Source organism: Camelus bactrianus, chromosome 1 (genome assembly GCF_048773025.1).
Source record: "Camelus bactrianus isolate YW-2024 breed Bactrian camel chromosome 1, ASM4877302v1, whole genome shotgun sequence".
NCBI lineage: Eukaryota > Metazoa > Chordata > Mammalia > Artiodactyla > Camelidae > Camelus > Camelus bactrianus.
Window position 1 is genome coordinate 105,715,655 of NC_133539.1, and position 27,668 is coordinate 105,743,322.

Below are 27,668 nucleotides of genomic sequence, written 5' to 3' on the forward strand. Positions count from 1 at the left end.
GGGGTAAGCTTCCCCAGCCGTTATTACTCGGATGAAGCATCTTCCTTTTTCTCATCCTTTTTATCTCCTGCTTTTCTGATTCTCGTCCCCGTTCAGCAGCCCCAAGACACAGCGCTGAGCAGCGAAGGCCACACCCCGCCACGCCAGGTCGGATCAGGGCAGTTTGGAGGCCACGTTGCCTAGGAAATTGGGGCGGGGCTTGGGAAACGTCAGCCCTGAGCCGGGTTTGCGCAGGCGCTCCACTGGCTCCTGCGCTCCACTATCGCGAGAACTCCTCCCGGAAGTTCCACGTCAGTCGGTTGGCCGGTCAGCGGGTCGGAGGGTTGCTCCGGGACTGGTTCGCCGTTAGCAAGTGAGGGCGCCCGGGCTCGGACCGACGGAGCCATGGTATGTGCAAACCCTGCAGGTGGGAGCGGGGCCCCTGCGGCCAAAGCCAGTTCGTGGGGCTCCTGGCCTGGGGACCGCAGTAAGCGGCGGCCTGGGCTCCCGCTGCGGCCGCCGCCTCAGGCCTTGCGGGGTCCTGGTCAGTTTGAATTCTGGGAGAGAGGAAGCAGTGGTTTGGGGAGGCAGTGCCTGAAAATGAGGGGTCCCTGACTCCTCCGGTGCTTACGGCGTTTGCCAGACCTCCAGCGGTCTGCAGCGGAGTCCGCGGTGTGGGGAAACACAGGACACGGAAAACGTTGAATTCCGTAGATGGCTTTGACAAAACTACCTCATTTTGCGCTTAAAACGGTGACAGCTGATTTTGCGCTCATGTTGAGCTTGTTCTGGTATAGTATGTGCTGACCACAGACTACCAACTTAAGCAGAAGAGCACCCCCCCCCAAAGTAAAAAGTGTATGAAGTTAAAAGTGGAATTTCAAATGCTTTAGGATTTCAGCTTAAGTTTCTAGGGAGAAAAGAGTTCGGGAGTTTATAAAACGTTTTGGCTTGCTTTTCTACATTTGCAAATATAGTGGCTGGTAAGAATGATAGTCGTGACAGCATTTTTTTAAAGTCACTCCCAAATATGCTTTAAAATATTTTTGCACAGAAGTGTTACAATAAGAAGAAAAAGGATACGATAGTGTGAGAATTCCTTTCCAAAAACATGCAAGAAAGTGTTTTATATTTAAACATTTTCCTGCTTGTGTTTTTCACTTGTTATGAAGTACAGGTTCAAAGATTTTGAGCTTGAAGACCTTAGGGATTAAGAAGTTCAATCTCCTCACCTGTGATTAAAGAGAAAAAAAACTTTGTTCATTTAAGGTTAATTGTTGCAGAGTTTTAACTACAACAAAGATCGATTGCCTGGGGAAAATGTTGAATGTTATGGATACTTCCAGAAAAATGCATAAAGAAACATGCAGTGTTGCATACAATTTTGGTGGATTCATTTACAGACACCCCCTCTTCTCCCAGTCCTCATCCATGAGCTTTCTTGGGTCCCCAGGTTAAGAGTCCCTGAACAATACTCAAGTCTCTTAATTATACCCCATGATATTTACGACGACCTGCTCTGGGGTCTGCTTTCAGCAATGGACATTTTTGGAAATGGTCCTTGAATCTGCCTAATACAGTTTTCTTTTGCAGTCTTTACTTTTAAGAGTGTATTTTTATAATGGAGTATTTTCTTCATTCTTTAACACATTTAAAATGTCCTGTAGAAGATATAAAATGTGAATTTATTATTCACTCATTTACTCTAGAGTGTTTACCATGTGCTATGAACTTTGCTGAATATTTGCCTCTGAATTCTCCCAACAGCATGGAGAGTGAGTTGTAAATGTTTATGAAGTAGTGAGGTTACAGTAGGCCAGGCACTGTACTAACCGCTTACCACTGAATTTAATTCTCATTACAGTAAGCGGTAGATAAAACAGTGTTATCCCTCTTTTACATACATCAAACCTGAGAGAAGTAAACCTACCCACTATTGTGCATTTGAAATGAGTGGTGGAACTGAAGTTTGAATCCAGCATGATTCTTTAGACCTGGGTTATACTGTCTGTCCTTAAACCCCCATAGCCAAATATATAAGATGCTGTGGAGATAAACACGTGAATAAGCAGTGACCCTCCCCTTGAGAGGTATCTACTTTAGAAAGCCAAAAGAGACATGTACACAAAGGTTACAGGTTAAAATTAAAGGTTAAAATTAAATCCTGGAGGATCCCATAGGAAAGGATACTTCTTGTAGGGTAATCCAAAAGATTGTATTGCTGGCAGTGGCATTTAAAAAGCTGAGTCGTAACTGCATCCAGCTTTTGGGAGATAGAAGGAGACATTTAGAGTTAAGGGTACAGTATGAGTATCTTGCTCATCTTGGCATTCCATAGTGCCTAGTAGAATATCTCACTCAAAGTAGTCCCTTAAATCTTGGGAGAAATGACCTCTTGGCTGTGCTTTTTAAACTGAGATTGTGCATTGGGGGTGTATAGAGTTATATTGGGGTTTGCTCAGTCCCTTGGGCCACCTTCCTGAAGCATCACTTTTACCCAGTAATAAGTGATTTAAAACATATTTAATAGTAAAATAAACACAGTTTATAAGTGTCCGGTTTCTTCATTTACTAGAGGAAAAGTGTGAGGTGTGTTAGCTTATGTTAAAGCCCCCATCGTGGTTCCTGGCATATAATATACATGCCATGTTTGTTGACTCTGAAGAGACCAGAAAATAAAAAAGAAAGTTAACATTTGTGATGACAATTAATGGAGCAAAATTCAGAAATGGATGAAGTAAATATTCTGCTTCAGCAAGGAATGTGAAGATGATGGGTTGAAAGTAGAAAGTTTGAGTTGGAGAGGAAGATACGTGGTGATTATAGAGAAAAGCCAGAGAACTCTGGGCTTTTACAGGAAAGCAAGAGGTGTAGGTTGTTGCCAGAAGTGAGGGAGGCACTTACAGAAGTAAGAATGAGATTCCAAGTAGTCAGTGACCCAAATTTGATAGAGATCCAAAATGGTGAATAAAAGCTTTGTGAGGTGTTTGCTTTGTCTCAGGAAATTATCTCTGCTGAAGTTACCTAGCAGTCTTCATTTGTGTTGAAAAGTAGCATTAAATTTCTGTCCCATTCATGATCATCGTGGAAGACTGCAAGAATAAAAATTTGACCATAACTCAACTTGCCAAATAAACTTTTAGGTTGTGTTTAAAACCTGCTGAAGGGGAAACATTTTAAATCAAGTCTTGCTCAGATCAGCTTCCAAGAGAAAATTAAGATGCCCTAAGCCATCATCGTATATAATGAATTAATTTTTCTCCTAGAAAGGTATCCTTGGGAGAATTGAGAAAATAATTGTTCAGATCATTTTGTTTTGTGGTTTAGAATCCAGGTTGAAAAAGGCTGTCTTAAACTATTAGTATTTTCTAACTTAAGATGAGTATTTTAGCTTTGGTTTAAAATTGTTTTAATTTCCATTTGGTTCCTGTATCTTAAATCCATTAAGATATTGTAAATATTCCCATTTGACTCCAGAGCCCTTCATGGACAGGGGTATGCCCATATTGATCTCATATTAACGTTACCTAGCATTTACTAATATTATTGCCAGAATAAATCTACTTCTCTTTGAAGAACTCAATTTTTTCCATAATTGAGATATAATTGACTATGACATATTAGTTCAAGGTGTGCAGTTCGATATTTGTATACATTGTGAAACTATCACCTCAGTAAGTCTAGTTAACATCTGTCACCTTATATAGTAACAAAAATGTCTTTTTTCTTGTAATGAGAACTTTTAAGATCTGTTCTTTTAACAGCTTTCAGATATGCAACACTGTATTACTAACTGCAGTCACTGTGCTGTACATGACATCCCCATGACTTGTTTATTTTATAACTGGAAGTTTGTACCTTTTGACCTCCTTCACCCATTTTGCCCCCTTCCACATTCCGCCTCTGGCAACCACCAATCTTCTCCGTATCTTTGAGCCAGGTGTTTTTTTTTTCATGTACATCAATCAAAACAGTACATCACAACATATTGAAGGCTGAAACAGATATGAGAAACCAAATGTTTCCTACTAAGTCAGAATTTAAAGAATTTTACAAAAATGTGAAACATTGCCACTGTTCTCATTAAATTTCTTTTGAAAATATAGTTTTCATAAAAATATCTTATTTAAGTTAACTAATAGGTTTGTTTATTTGAAAATGAATTGAGACATGAATTTTTTAAGTTGTCTCAGTTTTAACTTTTAACATGGTAAATGTTAATAGATGTAACCTACATAAACAGAATCCTCAAAATTTTTAAGGCTGTAAAGGTGTCCTAAGACCAAAAAGTTTGACAATTGCTGCTATAAATTTAAAAATTTTAAATACTTGTATTTTTTGTATATATGAGTAAGTAGGTACTTCAGACTTTATACTGCATCTACAATTTAGCAAAATAAAAACTGAATTGTTTTATAATCATGCTTTTAAAAAAATATTTTACATATATTATCTCATTGAATCACACTTTCTGGTTAAAAGGCCTTTCATTACCCGTATCTACTCTCCTGCCCCAGTTCCCTGTTAAGTACATTCTTTTTTTTTTTCTATTTTGTAATCATGTTAATGCACTGTTTTTAGTTAAGATCTCAATCAGGTTTTATTTAGCATAGCAATTTATTTATTTATTTTTTTTGAATGTTTGTCCTTAGCCTCTGCGACTCGATATCAAGAGAAAGCTAACTGCTCGATCTGATCGAGTAAAGAGTGTGGATTTGCATCCTACAGAGCCATGGATGTTGGCAAGTCTTTACAATGGCAGTGTGTGCGTTTGGAATCATGAAACACAGGTAGGAATTTTTAAGGACTTTACTAGATGTACTGTGTTAGACTATAATGAAAGAGAAGGAATATCATAACAGAATCCAGTAAGTATATGCAGGCTGCTTTCTCAAATAAATTGGTACAAAGTGTTTGTAATAAACTAATATTTATGAGGATAGAGCTTGTGGGAGAAATTGTTCTGGAAACATTATTTCCGATATTTAAATGTTAAGTTCTGATGTAGATAGTATTAGCTCATCTTTGAAATTAAGGAAACTGACACCAATATAAGATCGCTTGCTCTAGATAAAGTATTTAACAGTACTGAATTTTCCATTCAGTGAGTATTCTAACAATAAGAATGGGGTTTTTACTTTTATTAATTTTTTCCTAAGTGCTCGATATAATGTATGATGCAGATAACTTTCAGTCAGCCACACAAATCATAGCTTATAGCAGAGAAGTATTTGTAGTCGGCTTCTCATTACATGTGAGAACATGCATTTTACAGATTATCTACCTTAAATACTTTCATCTGAGTAAATAATATATCTTTCAATTTAGTTTATCTCATATTTTCCAAACTTATTGGCCAGCTTTAATCTTTCTCTTTCGAAGTACAGAACATATAGTCAGCACTGTACTATACGGTTTGTATCTATTTATACAGTAATTATCCTCAACATCCAAGATTAAGTTCTTAAAAGCCAGATAAAATTCACATTTGAGGGATTTAAGATGGCCAAAATAGGCCTTAGGGAACCAAGGTCAGGAGTAAACCTAAAAAACACCCTTGCAGCTTATATCATGCTAATGAAACAGTAATGACTGCACACTCAACCAAGACTCCACATGTGACATTTTACACACATTAAAATCCTGTTCTCTGCTGTATCCCAGTGCCTGTGACATTACCTGACACACAGGAAGTGCTCAATATTTATGTGTTGAACTAATGAATAATAAACATTCCATGCACCACTAAATCACTGTTTCAGAATTTATGTCCTCTGCAATTTCACATCTTTATCTTGTGAATTCCTTTTGCCTTGATGCAGGGAGTGTGCTTGCTAACTGCTTGTCTTTTGGAGGGTGAGGGCAGGGGTTGGGGAACCTACTCTACAAATGTTTAATGCGTTTCTGATTTTATGCTTAACAGATGTATTGGTGCCTCCCCCACCCCCACCATGCTTCCTAATGCTTCCTGGGGGTCCCCTCTGTCCATTTAGCCATGTCTCAGCTCTGTCATTTCACTATAGTGTGTTCTCGAGCCCAGGTGTATTTCCCTTATCTTTCTCTAGGCTTTACTGTAACAAACTCTGCTTTATCTGGGTCACCTACTTTGCTTCATTTTTCTTTCTGTGCCCTTCTGTCCCTTCCTGCAGGGCTGTCTACTTCTCCTTCTATAATTTATCTCATTGGTAATTTTTCCCTTATTTCATTCTAGAATGGAGGTTCTGTGAAGATTAGGATTATGCTAGTCTTAATTCCCATTGTTAGGCAGTCAGGCTGATAGTAGATAGTAAGTCTTTGTTGAATAGTTGATCTGTTTTTTTTCTTCTCCTTGCTTTCTTTCCTCTGTCACCAACATGAGTTACTTGCCAGTCATGTATGTATATAGAGAGCAAAATTCTTCAAAGAGCCAAAATGGTTTTTGGAAGTAAACTCAAATGTACTTGATTTCAAATAAGAAGATATTATATGCTTTTGGCAGGGGGTGCAGTGTTTTAAAAAAAATCATTATGTTAGAATTTGAAGCCATCCTGCTAATTAAATGATGTGGGCAAGCCTTTAACTGTGGTGAGACTCAATTTACTTACCCAAATGAAAATGATATGGTGCCTTCCCTACATCGCAGGATTGTCAGGAGGATTCAGTCAAGTTAGATAAAATTGTGTTCGAGACCTATAAGGTACCACACGAGCATTTCCCTGTTTTCCTACCTTAGTTGGTGGTTTGTTTGTTGAGTGTGTAGCATTTCCTCCTCTTTTAGCTCATTTATCTCCTGAAGTGCGGAGACCATCCCTTAGGTCATTGGTATCAGCCGCAGCACTTAATGTGGACTTGAACCATGACTTTTAGTTCTGTAGCTGCTTTATTTTTTCACTGCTCAGCAAATCCATGAATTTGTTGGCTCCTTACAAGGTTTTGTGGATTTGTCTGTTATCTTATAGGTTGCATGCTCTGTCTGTTCTCTTTGTCTGAGTCACAGTCAACTGGTAGTGGTTGTACAGGTGGGAGCTGATGTCCCCACTTATTCAGTCTTTGAAGACTCTTTGAAGTCTTGCTCGGGAAGCTGGAGTTGTTTCAACAGTTATGATCAGTCCCTGTTTTTCTTTTTTTTTTTTTTTTCCTGTTTTTCAGTGTAGTGCACATGGTTAATCAGTAAGACTATGCTATTTTCATTATTCTCTGGTACAGAAAGAGATTGAAGAATGATAGTTTTAGTTCAGAATTTTGAAGAACAAGGCAGCAAAATGGGAGGACAAAGATGCATTCATCCCTGCTCTTTCTAGCAGGGTCTCCTAGTTTTCCACCTTTATCCTTTGTGTATAGTTCCATTCTGAGTAGCTTTAGAGACATCTAAATCACTGCGTTCTCATACTTTACTAAAAAGAAATAACATTTGTATGGAAGCATATTGCTAAAATGTACAAAAGAATTGTTTCTTGTTTATAAGTTTTAAGTTTATTATGAGTTTAATTTTTTTAAAAAGGAAAACTGAGAGCTAATTCATTTAACAAATACTTATTGCACATTGATTGTTTTCCAGCCACTGTTCTAGGCTCTTAGGAATACAGTGGTGAATGAGATTTCTGCCCTCAGGCTGCGTAGCAGGCAAGATTGACATTAAACATGTAGTTATGAAGGTGCTGTGTTATGAAAGTGGAGGATGAGGTTCTGTGGGTGGGTTTTCAGGCAGAGGGAACAGGAGCAAAGGTAAAGCTGGGAGTAGCCAAAGATGAGGCTAGAGAAGGAGGGAAGGGCTTGGAGCACAGAGGACCTGGGACTCCATCTTGTGGGCGTTTGCTTACTTTTATCTTTTATAGGATTTTAGTATTGAATCTGTTAAAGAAAAGATGATGGTCTTATTTTTTTTTTCATTTGACTGTTGTGCTTTTATATTTTAGCCTGAGAATATTTTAAAATTAGAAGTGATCTAAATAATTGGATGTTTTAATCGTAACAGAATAGATTCTTTGCTTGTTTTCTCATAACTCAAAGTGTATATTCTTGTTAAATTTTAAAGACACTGGTGAAAACTTTTGAAGTGTGTGATCTTCCTGTTCGAGCTGCAAAGTTTGTTGCGAGGAAGAATTGGGTTGTGACAGGAGCGGTAAGTGATTAATCCCATGAATTTCTACTCCCATTTCTGAATTGGTCAGTGATGACTTAAACAAGGTGCAGACTTTCAATGCTTGGCTTGTCTTGTTAGCGCCATGTTTGGAAGCCTGGGCGTTGTAGCTTGAGCCTGTAGTATACATTTTTGTGCAGTTTATTTCATAACACTAATGATGGCTTTTTAATTTGCGTTTCTAGGATGACATGCACATTAGAGTGTTCAACTACAACACTCTGGAGAGAGTTCACATGTTTGAGGCACATTCAGACTACATTCGCTGTATCGCTGTTCATCCGACTCAGCCTTTCATTCTGACTAGCAGCGGTAAGAGGTGACCCCCTTTGGTCACGTGCATCCCTCTGAGTAATTCATTTTCATTTGGTGAGACATGCAGTTCTGCTGCTGCTGTTACAAGTAGAGCTCTAATTCCAAGCAGCCTTTAAACTATTTAAATCCATTAATGTGCTATCAATGCTGCTTGCTTTTGTATTTTAATGAATACCAGCCCTGCTTAAGATTTGTATAGCAACTGCTCCATTTCTGTCAGTGAAGACCTGAAGGTCTGGGTGCTGAAACAGCCGTGGAGCAGACGGCTAATTTACACTCTGAGTGAGTGAGGTTTTGGCAGATTGCCATGTACCCTAGTCGGTTTTATCTTTATGTTCAGACCAGTTTGCTCCTTGGTGTTATGTATAAAACAGTAGGTCTTTTGGAGGGCAATTAAAACAAGTTGCGGTGAATTGGTAATAGCTCTTTGAAACATTTTTAAGTTAGAAATTGAGAAGTAATTCAGAATTTTTTTTAACCAATCTTGTGTTAAAATAGAAATGCTTACTCCTTATTGCCCTTGTTATTCAGTCATGCTTAGACTCTGATCAAACTTTTGTTACTCTTTTGTCGTTCCACAAAGCCCATTGAGTCTGTCTTAATTTTCTTTCATGAAATTTGTATATTTGCTGTTAGTAATCTCTTTTATCTCCACTCTTTAGAGTTAAATTTATTCTTAGAATAAATGAGGATTTTGAAAAATCTATTCAGTTCTGACTCTATTTCTGTAAGTCATGAAATGTATGATTTATGTCAGATTTGCTGCCTTAAAAGACATAAAGACTCTTAGTTCTGAATGAAAGAGACAGAAACTGCAACTAACTGGAGACTTTCTTTTGGTCTAGATGACATGCTTATTAAACTCTGGGACTGGGATAAAAAATGGTCTTGCTCACAAGTGTTTGAAGGGCACACTCATTATGTTATGCAGATTGTGATCAACCCCAAAGATAACAATCAGTTTGCCAGCGCTTCTTTGGACAGGACTATCAAGGTAGGGTGTCCATTCTTTGTGTCAGTTACAATTGTTGGTGAAATGTAGTTGTTCTAGATATTTTACTGCTAACATAGTCTGTTTAGAAAAATAGTGTGGTAACTCGGTGCTCTTAATGAACATGTTTTTCCACGTGGAAGCAATGTGTTAGTTGTAAGACTTTTAAACCTCACAAACCCAGAATAAAAAAATATATCTTCTCTAGGTTACTATTTCCTCTCCTTTAGTGTATCTGTTGTTGCCCTCTGCTGATTATTATTAATCTATTTTATATTTAAATTTAATCATTCTCTGTTCTCTTTTTCTGACTCCATTTCTCCATATAATGCTGCCAGTTATCTTTCTAAAACATGGATCCCATCACATCAGTTACCAGTCTAAGGATAAAGTCCAAATGCCTTGGTGTGGAATACAAGGGTTTCCAAGACTGGCCTTAGCTAATAACCGTTTTCTAGAGAGGCCATGAATGTTCACAGAACTTTACCTAATTCAGCTGGTCTCTCTGCCTGTAATGTTTTTTACTCTCCCTTTTTGATTTCTTTTCCTCTGGAGAATTACTCATCTTTCAAGGCTTAGCACAGTTATTTACTCTGAGAAGCTCCATTTCACTTCTAGACAGAGCCAGTCATGCTCATCCCATTCCTTTCTGTTGCTTTTTGCCTCTATTACGGCCTTCACATTCAATAGTAATGAATATGTCTCCAGAAATGTTTATCCCCAAAATGTTGGTGTTTGGGGCAGGAGCTGTGTGTCACCCCCCCACCCCCAATCAGACACACATAGCGAGCAGCACACGCCTTGCCTGTGCTAGACGCGTCGTACATGTTGCAGTGAGTGCACTTATATTCCTTTTTCCACAGTAATATTTAAAATATTTCTATATGCATTGATTTAAAATTATGCATTGCATTCGCTTTTGCTTACATTTATAGGCTTCTATCTATATAACATTTTTATTAGTTTTCCTTTAACTTATATAAAATGTTACGTGTTATTTGTCTGACAACTTATTGAATGTTCTGTGTTGAATATCTTAGGGCTTTGAGTTTATTATTATTTTTTTCCCTTTCACCAGATTGTCTTTGCTTTTGACATAGGTTGAGAACTTTGAAATTAGCTTTAAATTTTCTTCACTAAATTAAGGTACATCTTGAGGACAATAATTGTCTTATCTTTGACTCTGGTAAAGTTTGTTTACACATCTTTATACTCCCCACAGGGCCTCCCATGTAGTAGGCATACAGATAAATACTTGTAAAGATAAAGCTCAGTGCCAGTGCTGTAGTAGTGTTTGACTACTTCTCCATACTTTTAGTTTTTTTAATTAAGCAGTAAATTTCTCCTTTTAATACATCTTACTAAGTTCACTTTCTTTAGCTTTATATTAAATTTCTCATAAATTTCTCATTTCCTTCCTTTAAAGTAGTGTTTCTCAAAGTGGATCACCCTGGGGTAGCTGTTAAGAATCTAGATTCCAGGGCTTCATTGTAGATTCACTGAATCATAATCTCTAGGGATAAAGCCTGGAAATTGGCATTTTCTGAGAATGCCATAGTGATTTTGCTCCCTGGAAATTCAAGTAAAGTGAGAACAAAAACTAATGGGTGAAAAAAATGAGCGTTCTTCAGCTTTTCTCCCGTGCGTTAGCACTTTATGTGCACGTTGGGAGCGTGGCGGGGCTGCCTTCTGAAAAGCAAGGCCCACGCTGACGCCAGATGCTGCTGTTCCCTGAAGGTGTGGCAGCTGGGCTCCTCGTCACCAAACTTCACCCTGGAGGGACACGAGAAAGGCGTGAATTGCATTGACTACTACAGTGGTGGCGACAAACCATACCTCATTTCAGGTGCGGATGACCGTCTTGTGAAAATATGGGACTATCAGGTACAGTTTTTTCATAATTTATTTGCCATATGTTAGAGATGCTTCTTCCTGTTTCTTATGGGACAGTTACAACTTGGTTGTTGAACTCTGTTCATAGTATAATAACTTAAGGCCTCAGTATCTGCACCCAAATTGTGGTCCTAGAATTCCCTGTAAAAATGAAAACAAATGCCTGTCGAGATTTTAAAAATAAAATGCCACCATGTTTATTTTTTATTTAATAGTGAAATTAGAAATTAAAAAATTTTAATTAAAATGACTTCTTACATCTTCTAGTATCCTCATTGACAGCCTTCCATTTATTTTTGAAAACTAGCAGATCAATGAATAATGTCATGGCATCACCATTGTACAGTCATTTTTTACCACATAGACTTCTCTAAATCTAGTTATGAACTCTTGTTACTAGGTTTTATCTCTTAAGATTTTGTTAAATTTTTTTTTTGTTTCTCACTTCAAAATTTGCAGAAGCAGTTAATAAAATGAGGCCTAGAAAACCAGTTGTACTGAGATACTTACTCAAATTTGTATTTAAATACAAGATAAAAATATTAAAGACATTATCCTAGAAATTTGGGGGGATAATAGATAAAAACTAGATCTTTCAGGTGTGTGTGTGTAGTTTCTTCTTTAAATGTGATAGTTACATTTACATTTACCTGTAGTATCAAATAATCAGAGAAAACATGTACACAAGGTAATTCTATTTTAAAAATCTCTGTACTGAATACTATTTGGATTGTCATAACCACTATCATTTATTATGTATCTGTGCACTGGGAAAATTAAGAACAAGTTACTTGTTTTTCACTAATAAAAGTGTTTTCTGTGTCTTGATTACAGAATAAAACATGTGTACAGACACTGGAGGGACACGCCCAAAATGTGTCTTGTGCCAGTTTTCATCCTGAGCTGCCAATTATCATCACAGGTTCAGAAGACGGTAAGTTGGAAATGTATGTTTATTCCTGTGCTGAGCATCATGAAAGGGTATTCATGCCAGCTAGTGCCCTGCATTTTCATTGGAGGTGTCAAAGGATTTTGATCTTATTATTAGAGTAGAATACTTAAGCCGCAGAAGAGTAAAGGGGCATCAGCATCACCATCCTACTGCACTTTGGCTGTTACTTAAATAGAGGCCACCCAGAGGTGCTCTGGAGTCTCACAGCCCAGGGTCAGGTTCAGGCTCTGCTGCTTCATGCACGTGTGGTTTGGGTAAGGTATGAAATGGGAATAGATACCTTTACCTCACAGTATTAGTGAAGGGATGTTGGGAAATCGCGTGTAGAAAGCCTGTGGCACATAGTGGGCCGTGTACCCAGGAAGCCCTGTCATGATTTCACACACAGTCACATTTCTTAGTTTCAGTTTTTATAAATTTTGTATTAATTTTTTTATGTTGCTTTATACGTAATTTACAGCCTATAGATCAAAAAATTAAGCTGGCAGGAAGTGTCTTCTGTTGGAATATAAAGGCTTCCATGTGGCTGGTTTATCTGACAGCTCGTTGTTGGATGTTCGTATCAAAAGGAGGTGTTCACATTGTTCTTTTTAGGAACCGTGCGTATTTGGCATTCAAGCACCTATCGCCTGGAGAGCACGCTGAATTACGGAATGGAGAGGGTGTGGTGTGTGGCCAGTCTGCGAGGGTCCAACAACGTCGCCCTGGGCTACGATGAAGGAAGCATCATAGTTAAGGTAATCCCTTGTTACACTGTCTCGGAACGGATGGGCATAGGAAGGCGGTTATCTGCCAGGTCGTCAGTGTTGTTAAACTGGCACTTCTGAGGTTAAGCACAAGAAAATGTTTATTTTGTTGGGGTTTTATTTACTTTCCTTTTTATTGCTAAGAGTCATTTGTCATTCTTCCAGCTTGGTCGGGAGGAACCTGCCATGTCCATGGATGCCAATGGAAAGATAATTTGGGCCAAACATTCAGAAGTCCAGCAGGCCAACCTAAAAGCTATGGGAGATGCTGAAATTAAAGATGGAGAGAGATTGCCACTGGCAGTGAAGGACATGGGCAGTTGTGAAATATACCCTCAGACTATTCAGCACAATCCTAATGGGCGGTAAGCCACCCCCAGAGTCTCCCTGGGCTTCTTTGTATGTTAGAGCAGGGCCTGTGTGCCCGCAGTGGTGGGACCGCATGGAGCTTCCACGCTGGCCTCACAGCCCTCGACACGGTGGCCGGCAGCGGGCCAGCTGATCGGTGGTCTGCACCGTGAAGCATAATTGCCTTCCCGGCCTTGTCCCACCACGCAGTTTTGAACAGTTGAATAGTTTTGTGTTAACTCTTATCGCAGATGTGTTGGTACGTGTCCTTACACTCCTCTGAGGGCAAGAATCATGCATTATCCTCAGCCTTAGTAGGTGCTCTCTAAATATTTGCTGACTTGGGGAGGGTATAACTCACGCGCTAGAGCACATGCTTAGCATGTACGAGGTCCTGGGTTCAATCCCTGGTACCCCCTCTGAAAATAAATAAATAAACCTAATTATCTCCCCCTTCAAAAAAAAATCTAAAAACATAAAAAATAAAATAAATATTTTCTGACTCATTGCTCTTAAGAAGAAAAGCTGTCTGTGAGGTCTTTGTCTTTTGAAAAAGTTTAGGGACTGGTAATAATTCTGCTTTTTCTCTGTTATCTGAATCATCAGTTCTGTTTCTCCCTTAAGATTTATTAAGCACTGAACATCTACTGAGAAGAGTCTCTACTACAATGAAGTTAAACCTATGAGCTTTAAAAATTGTTTCACAATAGATCTGGGCATTTTCTAATGCTGTCCTGAGTATTAAGAAGGCAGAGTATATAAACCAAGTATGCTGCCTGGTTCAGTAAATGGTATCCATAATTACTTGTAATAGAATTTTCTTAAGAAAATTAGGAACACATTACATATTTTTCCCTGAATATCAGAAAACATTTTTTGCTGTAAGTTTTGCATCTCACCTTTGGCAATCTAATAACAGCCATACAGTATTCTAAATTAGAGCTTTAAAGAGTTCTTTTATGTCTGTTGAGAAAATTTTGACTATGAGCATTCTTTTTCCTTCTTATTTAAATGTTAAAATATTTTGATAAATTTAACAGTCATTAAAAACTGGAGTAAGGTACTTTCACTCATTTGAATGCTTACCTTCAAAATGAAGATAGCCTTGCAGCAAGAGAGTGCCTTCTTACGGTGTAAGTGTGATGGGCAAAATGCTGGGCGTCTTGGAGCTCAGCAAATGCTAGCTGAATTACTGGCGTCCTCCCTTGTGTGTCTCCCGTCTTTCTCATGTTCCCGACCCTTTGTTTATGAGAGGCCGTTGCAATAACAGTTTCAGCAATAACCCCATCTTTATAATTTGCTTTTGTTTAAGAGGGGTAGGTAATTGGGTTTATTTATGTTTGGAGGAGATACTGGGGATTGAACCCAGGACCTTGTGCATGCTGAGCATGCGCTCTACCACTTGAGCTGTATATACCCCACCCCCCAGAATTTTTAATTCAAATATAGTTGATTTACAATGTTGTGTTAGTTTCTAATAGAATGTTTATATCTAGCTCTGTATTCAAAGAAATATGTAACTTTAAAAGATACTAGATTCATTTGGAACAGTCAACTGAAACAACATTTGTCATTAGAAATATTTCACCATCAAAATGAATCATTGTTTCTTCTACGTGTCACTGGTCCCCTGTGCTTCCCTTCTTGGCTCCTGTGGTTCCTAGGTTTGTCGTGGTGTGTGGGGACGGCGAGTACATCATCTACACAGCAATGGCACTGAGGAACAAGAGCTTCGGGTCCGCCCAGGAGTTCGCGTGGGCCCATGATTCTTCGGAGTAAGTTTTGGCTGGGTGGTAAGCAGCTTGCCTTGATTGCCAGTGGGTGTTCTGCATGTGTGAGAGAGGTTTGCAAGGCTCAGTGAAGGCTGCGCTGCTCCAGGTTAAAGACCAGTTCTCACCAGAGCAGTGTTGGAAGATGAGAGTCAGGGGCAGCTGTGCAGCCTGAGCCGCCTTTGCCCTGTGCTCAGTACTGAGCTGGCATGCTCAGTCCCATCTAATAATTTCATTAAACTAGGGACCAAGCACCCTTTTCCCTGACGGAGACCATGGCAGGGCCTGGTGCTTATGGGCTCCAGGCAGAGTGGGCCCTCAGGTCGGGTGGTTGGCAGGCCCTGCCTGGAACCTGGCATCCTGAGCTGCTGCTGCCCTTTTCTGTGTTTCTCAGGAGAGCTGTTAGGGTCTGATGTAACCTTGGTGAGAACTTCATTGAATCTTTTTAAAAACTCATTCTGTGATGTTACCCACCTCCCACTGTTAACAAAACAAATTCTGTCCGAATTCAAAATGTTTATGAACTAGTCTCATTAAAAACAGGAAAAAGTCACCTCTCAGTTATTATACTAGTCACTGATGGGTTCCTTTTTGATTCCTGTTTGGTGCATGTAATAAACACTGGGACTTTGGTTTTTTCAGACCGTGCACTGAATTTCATCTCTACAGGTTTCTTAGTTTCGTTTTGCCCATATTCTATGTCACCTCTCGTGCCAACAGTGGTTAACTTAAGCCTCAGCATTGCATAGTAAGAACGTGCTTTTTATCTTTTAACAAAAAGGTCACTGAGAGGTAAGATCTTTTCATAAGTTTCTTAAATAACTCATGCATGCACAGTTCCATATACTGAAAGGTACTTTGCTACCATCTTAAGCAGAATCATAGTTCATGAGTTGCCTTACCTCTCTCAGCACACGTCTCCCTCTGTTTTGATAGTTCCTTCTTTTCAGCTTTGTCCAGCCAAGACGCTGCTCAGCAGCTTTCCTGTCCTGAGCAAAGCACTTGTCAGGTCTCTTCCTCACACGCTCTCAAATATCCAGCACCAGCCCCTTTTCAGGGCAGAGGCCTGAGTATACACAGTTTTCTAAGCTGTTGCCAAACATGGCCAACAAGTGAGCCACTTACAAAAGTTGTTATTTTTTTTATATTGAGGTATAATTTATACAGAATTAAGTGCACTGTTTTAAGTGTACATCTCAGTGAATTTGGTCAAATGAATATAAGCCATGACCACTACCACAGTCAGGATACATAGAACATTTCTGTCACTCAGAAGCAACCCCCTTGTTTACCTTAGCAGTCAGCACCACCCCACTCGCCAGTACATCAGATTTGCCATCTTCAGGGTTTCCCATCAGTGGAGTGGTGTGGTATACACTCTCATGTTTGGCTTCTCTTGCTCTGGAGAATGTGTTTGAGATTCATCCGTATTGTTGCATGGATCAGTAATTGGTCCCCCTTTTTTGTAGAGTATAACTTTCATTGCAAAAATAAAGCACATTTGGTTTTAATCATTCACCTGTTAAGGGACTTGGGTCTTTTCAGTTTCTAAAATAGTTTGTAAGCCCTAGTAATTTGTGTAATAAAGAACGTGAAACCCATTCACTATTTGTCCAACTGTAAGGAGTTCAGTGATCTCTTAGGGAAAAAAATGTATTAGTGAATCTTCAAATATTAATTTTACATTTTTGTATAATTCACTACTCAGATATATTTGAAGATTTTTGTAATATTTGTTGGAATTACAGTATATACATAATATGCTATGTTTGCTTTCCTTTCCCCCACCAGATATGCAATAAGAGAAAGCAACAGTGTTGTAAAGATATTTAAGAACTTTAAGGAAAAAAAATCATTTAAACCAGATTTTGGAGCTGAAAGTAAGTCCTATTTTCCATAAAATACAATTTTAGAAGTTTTGTAATGACTCAGAAATTTCTAAGGATCTAAATTGTTTCTGTTCTTTCTAGGTATCTACGGAGGCTTCTTGTTGGGAGTCAGATCTGTGAACGGCTTGGCTTTCTATGACTGGGACAATACAGAGCTCATACGCAGAATTGAAATTCAGCCCAAACACGTGAGCTCCCTCCATTGTTGGTTTTGGAATGTGCATCTTTGTGACAAGTTCTGGGTCCCCGAGGCCAAGAAACATCCTTGTACCCTGCTGTCTGTGTTCCGCTGTGCTGGACACACTACCATTTACCTCAGGACTGCCTAGGAAATGAGAACTGTGGTATTTGAATGAGGCAGTAGATGTTGGGCTTTTTGAAAAGTATAAAAAGTTATACAAATGCCAAGTGCTATTCATATTTTAAATGGCTTTTAACAGAGTTTAAAAAAAAAAACGTTGAAGATAAGAAGTCAGGGAGTTGTTGACCTAGAAATGCCTGCAAATCTCCCACTCAGTTCAGAAAGCCCTTTCCTACTGTCCCTGATAATGGCTGTTTAAACTTCAGGTAGCTGGCTCCGGTGACAAGGTTTTCTACCTTGAGAACCACGTGTTTCTTTGACAGCTTTCATTGTCAGGAAATTGTGGAGACAAGTCTGCCTCCCCGGGTCCTGGTGTGTCTTCTAGAACATGCATTCTCAGCAGGGGGAATGTTGTCCCCAGGGGGCCAAAAACTAGTTCCCGAGGGATGGAGACAAGCACTCTCTTTACGTGTAGAGCGTAGATGTTCGTATGGATGTGCACGTCAGGTGTTTATGCACCATGCGTGTATGTTTATGTGTTAATATGTGTATAAACATACAGCATTTCTGATACTACAACTTCACAGGGGAAGGTGATTGTGGGGAAAATGTCTATGAAAGGTTTCGGGTGGGGGTCACAGTGGGGAAAAAAGGGTGCGAAGCACAGCTCTCGAGCAGTAGGGAGGGGGCTACTGCTCCTCCCACTCTCGGCACCTCGGTGTCTCCTGCCGGCGCCCCTGCCTGCCTCCCTCAGGTCTTTCCAATTCTAGGCTGAATAGAATGCCAGTGCCCTGTCCACCCAAATGTGTGTATATATACATGACATGAAATTGTTAAGTGCATACTTAATATCTTCATGTATGAAGATAAACCTTGTGAGAAACAGAGTGTATGCAGTTCGTCATACCCTTTCAGAGATCCAAAATCACTTGTGTTTTTGTTTGTCGTGTTGCAGATTTTCTGGTCCGACTCTGGAGAGCTAGTCTGTATTGCCACCGAGGAGTCCTTTTTTATCCTTAAATATCTGTCGGAAAAAGTCTTGGCTGCACAGGAAACACATGAGGGAGTTACTGAAGATGGTATTGAAGATGGCTTTGAGGCACGTGCATCAGCACAACCTTAGCTCAGCTTCGTTTTTAAATGACTTATATTCTTAGAGTAAACTTCACTCATGGTAACATTTAATTATAAAATCACATTTGGGGAAACTAAGCATTTAAGGAGTGACAGGGAAATGTGAAAGTTAAAATCTTGGCTCTAAGAGCAGAGTCTGAAAGTATTTCAAGTATTATGTTTAAAAGAAATTTGTGTTTTGATTTTAGGAAATCTTTAGACTAACTTCGATTATCTTCAATAAGGAAATTATAAGGCGTTTTGGTCCTAAGACAATTTAGCCAGTTATTTAAAAGAGTTTTCAAATGGTGAAGATAAATCATCCATTGTGGACATGTCTTGGAAGATTTTATGAAATATTTATTATGCCAGTTTCATGTATGTTAGGAGTTTAGATCAGCACTTTCCTAGGTCACAGCTATGATGCAACAGTGAGATTTTATGTTACAGATACTCATCCAGGAATCTGTTTTTCAATGAAGAAAGAAGGTAGAAATTCCAGGAAAAGATTTTCTTTCTTGAAATAGGAGTTTTTTGGGGTTTTTTTGCACTTCTTACTCTACCTATCACCCCTAATTATATTCAGTTTTTTGTTACTAGTAGGATTTCTAATGCTGAATAAGATAATAATAGACTTTTATTTTTTTTCTGCAGGTTCTTGGTGAGATTCAGGAAATTGTGAAAACAGGGCTGTGGGTGGGCGATTGCTTCATTTACACAAGTTCTGTGAACAGATTAAATTACTATGTTGGAGGAGAAATAGTCACCATTGCCCACTTGGACAGGTAGCTGAGTATCATTTTGCTTTTGTCTTTAGCATCCTAAATTTAAAAGTATACTTTTTAAACAAAACCAAATGCTAACTTGTAACAATGATAGGCCTGATTGTTTAGTGTTACAGTTGTAGTAGGTTGGCAGTTGCTAACCAGAATTGCATCAGTTGAATGGAAGGATTTTAAGCAAGAAGCATAGTGAGCGTGTGTGTGCGTGCGTTCGCATACATGGGTGTTGTCTACTGATTTGGGCTTAGTTCTAAACCAGTTCCTGTTTCTCTTCCAGGACAATGTATCTCCTGGGCTATATTCCTAAGGACAACAGGCTGTACCTCGGGGATAAAGAACTAAACATTGTCAGCTACTCCCTGCTGGTTTCGGTGCTGGAGTACCAGACGGCTGTCATGCGCAGGGACTTCAGCATGGCCGACAAGGTGCTTCCTACCATTCCAAAAGAACAGAGGACCAGAGTTGCACACTTTTTGGAAAAGCAGGTAAGGGCTTTGTGTGTGTGTGTTTTATTTTATTTATGTGTGTTTTTTAAAACCAGCAATTTGAAAGAATGTGAGTATGAATTTGAAGAACTTTATTTCTTAATTGCCACTGATTTCCTGATGGCGGTGGAATTTCTCCTGTAAAGTTAAGTCACTTGTGACACCCCTCCCTCTCCTTTCTCATTGCCCTTAGTATCCCCTTAAAATGTTGGAGGTGATTATCAGTCTTCCCTTTCTGTAGAATTTTTCATTCTGTCAGTATTTTCATTTCTCTGCTGCATTTTTCTCTATCCTAGCTGGCTTCTCTCTTTCTCTTTCTGTAAAATACACATAAAATAAAATTTGCCATTAGTGATAAGCCCTTTCCTGAATGTAGTATTTTTTAAATCAAAGTTATATATGGACAAAGGATAAAAGTTTGCAAGCCTAAGAAAAACATCCCTCCTTTCTCTCTCATTTCTGTTCCCTAGAGGTAATCACTTTTGACTCTTCTAGCTGACTCTGTTGGTATTTCTTTCCGCATCTCTAAGTAACATGCTTATGTGGCTATTTGGCATGTCTCATGGCTTCACGCTCTGTGGAAGATGAGGATTTATCTTTCTTCCCCCCTCTACCCCCCAACTTCTGTCGCATACATGCCACTTTCCTATTCCTTATCCGCCCAAAAAAGTTACATCACAGTTTTGATTAGATCGGCAGTCACTGTTGATATGGTTATGGCTGTGCTAACGCTCTTCACAGCTGAGCCGTGTGGTGTGGTACAGCTTTCCCCTCCTGCAGGTGGTGGTTTTCCTGGAGATAATCATTGTTTCTTTTTTTAAACTTCACTTGTCTCCCTGTTCACCTATGGTCATTCTCCCTACTCTGCTGCTTCTCCACATTTCCCTCAAATCTCCTTTCAGTATGTTCCGTCTGCCTCAGGCTAAACTGCTTTTTGCCCTCATCGTGGATATTCCTTCACCATCATGTTGGGGCTTCCCTTCGCCCCTTTTGAGTTGGATCTGTTATTTCCTATATCCCCTTTTCTTCTTTCCTGGTTTACTCCCTCATTTTGCTGGAGTATGTCCTTCAGTGGTTTCCTGAGAAAAGGATTATTACCAATAGGAAGTAAATTTTTTGTGATCTTGATTATCTAAAAGTGCCATTGTTCCACCCTAAAACATGTTTGGCCGTTAAACTGGATGTAGAATTCTGTATTTCTCTCAGTAATTTTCTCAGAATTGTGAAGACAAAATCCTATCTTGCCTACTGCTTTCTAGCTTCTAGTTGTCGTTGAAGTCTAAAGTCATTTATATTCCTGATTCTTTGTACCTGATCTGTTTTTTCTCTCTGGAAGTCTTTGGGATCTTGTCTCTGTTGTTCTGTGATGTCATTGTGATGGTGGCCTTGGTGTAGGGGGTCAGTTATCATTCATTCTTCTGGGTATTAGATGAGCTCTCTTGTCCTTCATTTTTGAGAGATTTTCTTGAGTCGTTTCTCTGATGATCTCCTTCCTTCATTTTCTGTGTTCTCCCTGTGAAACTGTGATTCAGATGTTGGGCCTCCCGCTGGAGGACTGTTTTCTCATTTTGTTATTCCTGGGCTTTTAAAATCTTATTTATGGATGGATGGATGATGTTTTCCCCTACGTGGTATATATTTCCTTCAAATTGCTGTTATGGGCGCATTTTATTTTTTTGTTTGTTTGTTTTTTAATTGAAGTACAGTCAGTTACAATGTGTCAGTTTCTGGTGTGCAGCACAGTGTCCCAGTCATGCATATACATACGTACATTCATTTTCATGTTCTTTTTCATTAACGGTTACTACAAGATGTTGAGTATAGTTCTGTGAGTGCATTTTGATCTCTCTTTCCTTTCAAAGGTCTTCCTCAGGTATCTGATTATCTTTGGACACTCATTTAAGAGTGGGGCTCTAAGAAGCAGGTCAAAAGGTCTGAGTTTGTGGGTGACCTTGTTGGGTCTGGACTCAGAACATGTGACGTGGCTGGGCCATTTGATTGGGAACTTCAGTGTCAGTACCTTCATCTGATGAACTTAATGACTTTTCATTTAGTCATGTAATGAATTTAATGAGCACTTAATACTGTACCAGGCCCTGTTCGGGCCGGCATATACCCCTGACATTTTAGTAGTATTAAGTCTTATCCCTCTGGCTGGTCAGTTTACAGAGAAGCTCCCCAATCACCATCCTCTGGGGGCTGAGTAGAGGACGGCTTGGTGTCTCAGCATTTAGTATTTCAAACATTTACTAGTCTCAGAATTCTCATTTAGTCTCACCTGTTTTCATATCTCCTGTCAGCCCTCCTTCCAGGGGTGCAGGGCTCCCTCAGACTGGAGACCTTCTGGTTTACCCTCCAAAGAACAGGCCACCTTCCTGCCTTCTGTGTGTGTCAAGAGGTCGGAGGGAGAGGGGTGGGGACCTAGACACTCAGGCGGTTCAGTTTACTTGCTGGTTTTAGCACTGCCCTTCACGAGACACCGCTGGGGATCCGAGGTGCGAATCAGGCCGTTTCTCCACTGCCTTCACTCCTGATTTAGGGATTGATCTTTTCTAGCATTTCTGCTGAATGTTTATGCTCCTCCAGCTTCTGAGCTTCCAAAATGTTGTTAACTAGTGTCTCCTCTGCCTTTCTTTGTGTCCTTGGGAGTTTATGGCTTAAGAAGAGAATCCCTTTAGTGTCATTTTAGTGGGGATTTGGAGGAAAACAAAAGTGTGTTCAGCCTACCTCATTTCATCTGCTTTGCCCTCGGCTATATCTGACTGGTTCTGCGGATCTTCCATCCTCTACTCTTGGTTTTTATATTGTCTGCATCAGTACTCGAAGAAAAGGAGTAATGCAGATTATTCAGAATACCTTGTTACAGGGTACTCAGGGTGAATGGAGGGAGGGGCAGCTTGTGTAGTCTGGTAAGTTCTTTTAAACACAGTGATACAGCCATCCTGAACATCTAGCCAGGCAGAACTCGGCTGTCCAGCTTCTCCATCCTGCCCACCCCAGAGTGGGCTGTCATCATCTGATGAAGTCTTCTGCAGTTTGAGCTTTTCATCTCGTGTACCACATCCCTGGAGCTGAAGAACTTAGGGCAGACCCCATCAGCACTGTTGTCTTGAGAGAGAAGCTAATATGGTAATTATAGTATTTGGTTTAAAAGTCTGCTTCTCATGACTGACTGGAGCATGGGAGGGCAGTTTTAGACTTCTGCCCTCTGGAACGCTTACTAATGAGTAAAAGGGACATGAGACCAACAGTAAAGGCGTAGGTAATGATACCCGTTCAATGTCAGGACCTGAAAGCAGAATGTTGCTGAATGACCTGCAGATGATAGAAATTTGGAAGGTTTTACATTTGACTTTTCTTTGAGGCCCCAGACTGGATCTCTAGGGCCCAGCTCAGTGAGATTACCAACAGCTAGGTCTCCACCACTGTGTCTTTTTTGGAAATGGCTCTTTTTCATCAACTTTCCAAAATCCTTTTCTTTTTGACATTTGTTTACTATTACATTTCTAAATTTTACTGGTGGTTACTTTACTTGAGTTTATCTAGCATTGGTCAGCTTCCCCTGACAGTAGGCATAGTGTGACTGAATTCTGTCTGCCAGGTTTGTTCTTACCAGTTAATTTAATGGCTCCTTAATTTTTCTGTCTTCAAAATTGAAGACTATTTTTTAATCTGTTACTTTTGTTTGATGTAAGTAATGGGGCTTCCAGCGTCAGCAGTGTATTTTTAGTTTGCGAGGGAAATGGATGACTTGCCTTGTGTGTGCACTTGTGTGCACAGACGCGCACACACACGTATATTTTATCTGTTTAGGGCTTCAAGCAACAAGCTCTTACAGTATCCACAGATCCTGAGCATCGCTTTGAACTTGCTCTTCAGCTTGGAGAACTAAAAATTGCATACCAATTAGCAGTGGAAGCAGAGGTATGTATTGATTCATGATTTTTCATAGCTGATGGAAAGGTGAATAGGTACTTCTGTGTGTTTAGTACAAGTTGTATTATTAAAGTTTTCTAAAATGCAAAGTAGTAACTCATTTTGGTGAGGTTATTGCCTCTCTTTGGTCTTTTAAAAATGAATTATGTTTATCTTTACATAAATGAATTATATTGGAGACATACATTATTATATTCTTCAATATATTCGTAGCATTCAGATTTGTTTAAGAAGTGTTACCTTACGTGAGCTCTGTTTTGGAAGAGAAGGAGAGCTGCAGGATAGTAGACCGTAGTCTGGGACTCTAAACGAGTGCACACACAGCAGTGTCCCAAACTAGTGAGAAAGATGTTGGTTCTAAAGATGGGTTCTGACATTTTGAGACAGTTTCATGGCATTTTTATGGATCTTTGTATATTGAGGGCTCCCAGTTGTGGTTTTAAGTCTAGAATTTACTGGTAAATTCATTTCAGATGGGCTAAATAAGTTTTAGCTATGTTAAGATCATCCAAATGTGCATCATTTTATTTGATTTCTGAGAAGCTCCAAATGACAGATAATTATTCAATATTTGACATAAAAGAACTTTTTTTCAAAAAATGGTGTTAAATCACTTGTTAAAATACTTGCAGTCTAATTACCTTAAGAATCATTAGTTTGTTCCACTGTGTCATTACAAAATGAAAACATGATGGGCTGATGATTATTCATGCATCATTGAAATTGATTTGTGTCAGAATTAATTTTGTGTCTGTGAATAATTTCTATTTCCTCATACATTTTGTCATTCCATTCTTACTTTGATTGATAGAACCAGCGTAACAGCCGCAGCTCTCTCTGTATATAAAATATGTATTTTATATGTAATGTGTATAATATGTATAAAACAAAAAATTGCCATCACAGTAATGTTAGCAGAATAATGTTGATGTTGGAAATCGAAATGTTCATTTTCAAAGATACTTGAATTTGGAAACTTTCTTACAGTCAGAACAGAAGTGGAAGCAGCTTGCCGAGCTTGCCATCAGTAAGTGCCAGTTTGGCCTCGCCCAGGAGTGCCTGCACCACGCGCAGGATTACGGGGGTCTGTTGCTTTTGGCCACTGCCTCTGGAAATGCTAGCATGGTGAACAAGCTAGCAGAGGGTGCGGAGCGAGATGGCAAGAACAACGTGGCGTTCATGAGCTACTTCTTACAGGGCAAGTAAGTATTAATCCAAGGTCTGAAAGAGGTGGGCATAGTAATTAAAAGCTTTTGCTTCTGCACTGACTTTGAGGGTGGTTTTTGGAGAGGAATGAAGAATGAACCCTGGAGAGAGCGGTGTTGCTAGTGGGAGCAGTGAGGGGCCGGGGCTACCTCGGTGGCACTCACCTTCAGCAGGGGAAGCTCTTACCACATCTGGTCTACGTGTTTGAGCAAAATGAGCTGCTCGGGGAGGCTCAACTGGGAGAAGTGTTAAATCCCTTTCTCAGCAGCCCTGTCACTGACTGACTAAGGTGTTTCATTCAATCATGGCAGGAGGCTGTTGGGCTGCTTGCTTCATTTGGTACCTGAACGGCAGGTGATTTTACCAAATTTGGGTAATTCTGATCTGTTCATGGCAAAAATAAAGAGGGATGAGGGTGCTAGTTACTGTCAGATTTGAGTCCAACTTTAAAGCATAAAAATGTCATATTTTCAAAAGTTCAGCAGTTACTGCATATCAGATTATTTCATTGGTTGATCATCTTATAAAACACAGAAGTATTCGTTAACATTGCCCTGTATACTTTTTAAACCCACACTTAATCATAAAAACCTTGAATATATATGTATTTTATAACATGTATTCATAAATTTATACACCTGTAAGAATAGGTCTACTATTCCTTATCAATAATTCAAAAATCCAAAATTACTGTGAGATTATTTGATGGCAAAATGTGACCTAAACTCTGAAGTATTATTATTAGTTGCTTTTATTCCACTTGGTACGTTTTTATTGCATTTAGTATTCATGTATCATTGCAGAGTACTGTTTGTGATTTTGATGCTGATGTTAGGTAATGTGTAAGTACTTCCTAAAATCCAAAAAGTATTACCATTTTAAGGTAAAAAAAACTTCTGAATTCTAAAACATATTATCCACCTTATCAAACTTACACAGGAAAAAATTGAAATTAAAAAAATAAAATAGATGCCTGGCTGTCTTCCTGCTAGGCACACTGGACTGTCCAGCACGGTCTGTAAAATTGAGTTTCTGCTCCTGTATTTCCTGAAAAGCCTTTAAATGTGCTCACCTAAGCTGCCTTTCCTTTAAAAGCCCCTTTAGAGTCTTAGGAAAGGTAGAGATTGAAAATGGTCACAAAAGCTGTCCTGTCCCTCACACTCCTGGAGTCCACTGATGGACTGATTATGTAACACTGGTGAGGACAAGTCAGTGGCTCAGTGACAGAAAAAGGTGTATGTGTGGGAGCTGGCGAAGGAATGCTGACTTTGCAACACTAAATCCACGTGTCTTTTATGTGTTAAGTGCTGTTATTATAGCTTTTATTCTTGGTAACAGTGCCTCTCCTTTTTCATCTTTAGGCTTGACGCTTGCCTGGAGCTCTTGATCAGAACTGGACGACTGCCAGAAGCTGCCTTCCTGGCACGGACTTACTTACCCAGTCAGGTTTCAAGGTACAGACTTTTCATTTTAGGAAGAAATGATTTAGATAAAAACAGAGCACTTACCCAGTCTCCCTTTGGTTCCATGGTATCTGTATTAGGGTGGTGAAACTCTGGAGAGAAAGTCTCTCAAAAGTCAATCAGAAAGCAGCAGAATCCCTTGCTGATCCAACAGAATATGAAAACCTTTTTCCTGGATTAAAAGAAGCCTTTGTTGTAGAAGAATGGGTGAAGGGAACACATGCTGACCTGTGGCCGGCCAAACAGTACCCACTAGTCACGGTGAGTGCCTGGGGCGCGTCATTTCATGTGACTGTGGGCAAAGTGCAGTCCCGACATCACGTTTTGAACTGCACCACTTAAATTATTGTGCGATTGAGAACTAATATCTGGGATTTAGGCCAATTTCACAGATGAATTATGCTTTCAGATATCTTTTCATGATTGCTTTATTCTCTGGTAGCCAAATGAAGAGAGAAACGTTATGGAAGAAGCAAAAGGCTTTCAGCCCTCAAGACCTGCAGCTCAGCAGGTCAGTAGAATACCACGGGAGAAGTACCATCTCCTGCTTCCCGATCCTGATCAGTCTTCCCGATCCTGATCAGTCTTCCCGATCCTGATCAGTCTTCCCTTGGGGAAAACCTCAAATTCCCTAACAAATTCCTTTGTGTTTATATGTATCTCTACTTGGGCTTTCAGGAACCTGACGGGAAACCTGTTTCTCCCACCCCTGTTATTGTGGCCGCTCACACAGCCAACAAAGAAGAAAAGGTACAGACGTCATTCCCAAACTTGCCCTCAGGCCCAGCCTCACCTCCCTCCCCACAAATGTCTGCAGATGTGGTGGCCTCGGCCCCTGCATTGTAAGCGATGAAGTCAGTTTCAGAGCCAGGGCTTTGACGTGGGGAGATGCCCCTTCTGACTGACTGTTTAGTTCTTTTTGGATCATGAATCACAAGTAACTTTTCTTTAACACGGTACTATGTGACACATGCTCCTCCTTTCCTTTGCAGAGTTTACTTGAACTGGAAGTAGATTTGGATAATTTAGAACTAGAAGATATTGACACAACAGATATCAACCTGGATGAAGATATTTTGGATGACTAAATGTAATGTTTCCAATTTATTCAACTAAACAGATCGTTATTATGGGCAACTATTGATCGTCACCCTGACCACAGTGCTTTGGACTCAGAAACTTCAGTTTTTTTTTGTATGTAAATGCTGTGGCCCACTGGGAGCACAGTGCCCTCCTCATCTTCGGAGGAGTTTATGTGTGGCATCTAAATCACTGTCTTTCTTAACTAAAACAGTTGTGGGCTTTTTTTTTTTTTTCATACTGTCATTAGACCATATCCCATAAAATATTTTGAATTAATGAAGACACTTCAAAGTTTCCT

The 27,668-nt window shown here is 39.6% G+C and overlaps 1 protein-coding gene and 1 long non-coding RNA gene across 2 annotated transcripts; one reads left to right on the plus strand and one right to left on the minus strand.

Moving 5' to 3' along the window:
- Positions 1-233: 233 nt before the first annotated feature.
- Positions 234-27,650, plus strand: COPB2 (COPI coat complex subunit beta 2). The gene is made up of 22 exons (XM_010952283.3): positions 234-387; positions 4,632-4,769; positions 7,994-8,080; positions 8,284-8,410; positions 9,259-9,407; positions 11,142-11,288; positions 12,132-12,231; positions 12,844-12,986; positions 13,161-13,360; positions 15,008-15,118; positions 16,904-16,992; positions 17,083-17,189; positions 18,258-18,401; positions 19,070-19,200; positions 19,475-19,682; positions 23,496-23,606; positions 24,606-24,820; positions 26,186-26,278; positions 26,368-26,548; positions 26,730-26,798; positions 26,966-27,037; positions 27,280-27,650. Exons 1-22 carry the CDS (start codon positions 385-387, stop codon positions 27,373-27,375), a joined length of 2,721 nt encoding a protein of 906 aa, XP_010950585.1. The 5' UTR covers positions 234-384; the 3' UTR covers positions 27,376-27,650.
- Positions 19,754-26,469, minus strand: LOC141578669 (uncharacterized). The gene is made up of 2 exons (XR_012509264.1): positions 26,333-26,469; positions 19,754-19,999 (listed from the first exon to the last, which is right to left on the minus strand). It is a non-coding gene; the product is annotated as an uncharacterized LOC141578669 (long non-coding RNA).
- Positions 27,651-27,668: the final 18 nt, after the last annotated feature.